The 3,558-nt window shown below is 64.7% G+C and overlaps 1 protein-coding gene across 1 annotated transcript in view; it reads right to left on the bottom strand.

Moving 5' to 3' along the window:
* The window catches only part of MNEG_7999 (Inner membrane metabolite transport protein yhjE), a gene marked incomplete at both ends in the record, with an annotated part of 4,002 nt that extends 698 nt beyond the window's left edge, over positions 1-3,304 (bottom strand). The window contains 6 exons of the mRNA XM_014043526.1: positions 267-455; positions 849-1,326; positions 1,513-1,690; positions 1,994-2,155; positions 2,481-2,627; positions 3,175-3,304. Of these exons, the coding sequence (XP_013898980.1) occupies positions 267-455; positions 849-1,326; positions 1,513-1,690; positions 1,994-2,155; positions 2,481-2,627; positions 3,175-3,304 (1,284 nt within the window). The remainder of the gene's footprint in view (positions 1-266; positions 456-848; positions 1,327-1,512; positions 1,691-1,993; positions 2,156-2,480; positions 2,628-3,174) is intronic.
* Positions 3,305-3,558: the final 254 nt, after the last annotated feature.

The raw sequence follows: 3,558 nt of genomic DNA, 5'->3' as shown, positions 1-3,558 counted from the left end.
GGGGGTATGCACGTCCACTGACACCGTGCCAAGCAGGGCTGACAGGCGCTCGTAACCTCGGCCATGTGCAGCCGCGGGCACACACGAGGTCGGGCGAGCGGCGCACGGGCCGCGGCGACGCGCCAAACCGGCCACTCAGCGGAGCCATTGTGACACACAGCAAGGACCGCAGGCCTGCAAATCAACACTCCCTGCAAAACAACACTCCCTGCACCCACTGCAAAACAACACCCCCTGCGAAACCGCACTCCCTGACCGCCGCTCACCGTCACCACCGTCGGGGCCAGCCCTCCCATGAGGCTCATGGCGCAGTTGTGGCCAAAGTTGAAGCCTGACGCGCGCTGCGTCGGGGGGTAGAGGCAGGACATAGAGACGGGCACCATGCCCAGGACCCAGGCGAGGAGCAGCATGTAGACGAGCTGCAGCAGCCAGCAGGTGTAGGCGGTCTTGGAAGCCTGGAGGGTGGGTTGATTGAGGGGTGTGATTATCGTGGCAGGGCAGAAGTGGGGGCGTTACAGGAGGGCGGTGGGTGTTTTGAGACTAGGAGGGGATTGGGTGGTGTGAAACAGGGCACCAGAAATGCGCAGGGTGGGGCAAGATAGAGAGGCGCGCAGTGCTTCCAGCAGCATCTACAGGTCAACACATTGCGCCAGGTCAGCACAAAGATGACCAAGTGAACCCGCAATTAATTCCCGACACCTCCGGTCACACACATGCACGCACGCGCACGCACACACACACACACACACACACACACACACGCCGGCACGCACACACACACACACAATCACACACACACACACAATCACACATATACTTACAAACGCACAGAACAAACCAGCCCCCACCTGAAAGGCGAGGAACATGGGCGCGCTCATCGCAGCGCTCAGCCCATACGCCATCAGGGCGCCCACCACCCGATGGAACCCGGGCCTGTCGGCCGCCCAGCCGCTGAGCATGATGACAGGGCACATCGCGATGAGGTTGAAAAGCAACATCCCGAGGGACAGCTCAGCCGGAAGCCCAACAGTCTTCTGGAAGAAGCCGGGGAGGTAGGACGTGCACAGCCAGAAGCTGACGCTGACGGCGGCCTCAAAAAGGAACTGCAGCCCGAGCTGCCACCAGTTGCTCGTCAGCAGCGCGACAAACGGCTGCCGCCTGAAGCGCGCCGCGCGGGAGAGCGGGGCTGCGGCGGCGTCGGCGGCGTCGGCCTTGGCGGCCGCGTCGGACTCGCGCTTCGCGGCCGTCCACTCCTCGGGCTCCTGCATGTGAGCGCGCAGCAGCACCGCCGCCACCGCCGTCACTGACGCCAGCAGGAACGGCACCCTGGGTTTGCGGTCGCGGAGGGATTGGGCAAAGGTGGTGAGGGCTGACGCTCCCCGCGTCGCTCTGCAGCCTAGGTCGCACGCCGGTCGGTGGCGGGCAGTGCAGTGCCGTCGGGCATCTACCCTGCTGTTCCTTACGCCCGATGCAGCGAGCGCAACGAAGCCACATCACACACAGCCATCCCACCTCCAGCCCCACACCGCCAGCTGCTCCTTGGTGCAGGCCGCCGTCACGATCATAACCAGCGCCACGCCCAGCGCGATGCCGCCGATCGCGGCGGCAAAGCCCATGGAGCCGGACAGGCCCTTGCGTTTGGGGGGCGCAACCTCATGCAAGTACACCAGGCTGCAGCCGAACTCCCCGCCTGGTTGGGGTTCAGGGGTTTTCAGAGGGGTCAGGGATCTCAGAGAGGCGACAACGAGTCACCTCAGCATAGGGGCTGTCTTTTCAGTGCTCAGAAGAGTCCACGACGCGACGAAAGACATTCAAACTCAAATGAGTCGGCCGACCACTGAGCTTCCGCGGACGACACGGTATCATGACCATGCAGCAAGTGGGAAAGACAATGTGTTCACAGCACAAGGGCAGCAAGGAGGGCGCGGCCGCCCGGAAAGCCCCACAGGCGCAGCAGCCCTGCCAGCCATGGCGCGTGGCAGCACGCGCGCACCCATGGCGAGTCCCTGCACCAGCCGCAGCAGCGCCAGGAGGATGGGGGAGGCGAGGCCGATCATCTGGTAGGTGGGCAGGCAGCCGATGAGGACGGTGGCGACGCCCATGATGGACACCGTGGCGACGAGGCAGGGGCGGCGGCCGTACATGTCGCCGATGTCTTGGGGGGATGAGATAAGAGGGGAGGGGTGAGAAGTGCGGGCAAGGCGTGAGGGTTTCGAGGGGAATGCGAGGGTTTTTGAGTGTGTGTTGTTGGCAGAAGAGTGGGCGCCGAGCGGGCATGTAGTCACGCTGCATGCTGCAGGCTGTACACGATGGCGGGGGTGCCACCTCGAGCATGCAAAGCCCCACGATCCTTGCCGCACATGCATGCATGTGCACTCTCTTGCCTGCATGCAAGCTGTACAGTCAGCACAACTCGATCCTCCCCGACCCCGCCCAGCCCCCTCCCTTCAAACATTTCTCGCCTCCCCCCACTGCCTCACGTCCAAAGAGGATCGAGCCAGCCGGCCTCGCCACAAAGCCGACCGCGAATATCCCCCAGAACAGGAGAGCCTCGGTGGCCGGGTTTCCCGGCGGGAAGAACGCCTTGGTGATGACCGCCGACAGGTTACTAAACACGACAAAGTCGTCTGCCGGGCGGGGTCGAGGCGGGCGGCGCGGGCGCGGGGCGGGGGCGTTGAGGGGCGACGCAGCGGGGGTCGGGGTGCAGTGTGCGCGGGAACAGGCGCGCGCAGCTCATGGGCGTGCCGCATGCGCACGCGTGGTGGGCGGGTGTCGCTTCTCCAAGCAAGCTGTCGGTTTGCTGGCTGCTGCAATCGCAAGGGTACACTCTGCCATGCAAGTGGCCACGAGGGGCCGGATACTCACACCACTCTGGAGATTCGCCACACAAGTAGAGGTCATGGCGCGCCAGTAACAGCAGTGGGTGTGACGACGCAGGGGAGGGGCAGGCGCGTCACAGGGCCGGCCTCGCATGCGCGACTGTCGCCGCGCCAAGTAATGCTGTGCGCGCACGCGCGCTTGTGCGCGCACACATCCTGGCCGCTGATAGACAGAAACGCTGCTGCGGCCCGCAGCTGCGCGCTGTGGGGCGGTTGGGTGCGCACTCGCGCGCACCCAAACGCCCCTCGCAGCACGGCGGCACCAAGCGCGTCCCAACTGGCAGCTTCGTCTCACCGAGGATGATGCCGAGCCCAACAGCGAGCAGGATGCGCGCTATCTGGCGCCTGTGAAGGCCACTGTGCACCGCTGCTGACTGCGCCGCCGCCACTGGCGCGGCGTTCGCATCGACTGCGCCGAGACCCATGTTTGCTGTATTGGTTCGCCGAGACTGCTCGAGGCTTCTGTCCGTGCGCGGGCGGGGCTGGGTCACCCGCGCGGAACACTTGGACAGCTCGGGCCGTCTCTGAGTTTTGTGCACCCGTGTAGGTTCTTCGATATGGGATAATTAATGCAAATGTATGGGCACCGCAAGCAAAAGCCCGTCCGTGGCCTGTCATCTTGCAGCACACCTCACACTTCTGGCCAGCCGGCCAGATTTGCAAGCGCCGACCACGCCCC

The sequence above is a fragment of the Monoraphidium neglectum genome (assembly GCF_000611645.1).
Source record: "Monoraphidium neglectum strain SAG 48.87 unplaced genomic scaffold scaffold01474, whole genome shotgun sequence".
Classification (NCBI taxonomy): Eukaryota; Viridiplantae; Chlorophyta; class Chlorophyceae; order Sphaeropleales; family Selenastraceae; genus Monoraphidium; species Monoraphidium neglectum.
The sequence above is the reverse complement of the archived record's forward strand: the minus strand, read 5'-3'. Positions and strand labels throughout refer to the sequence as shown.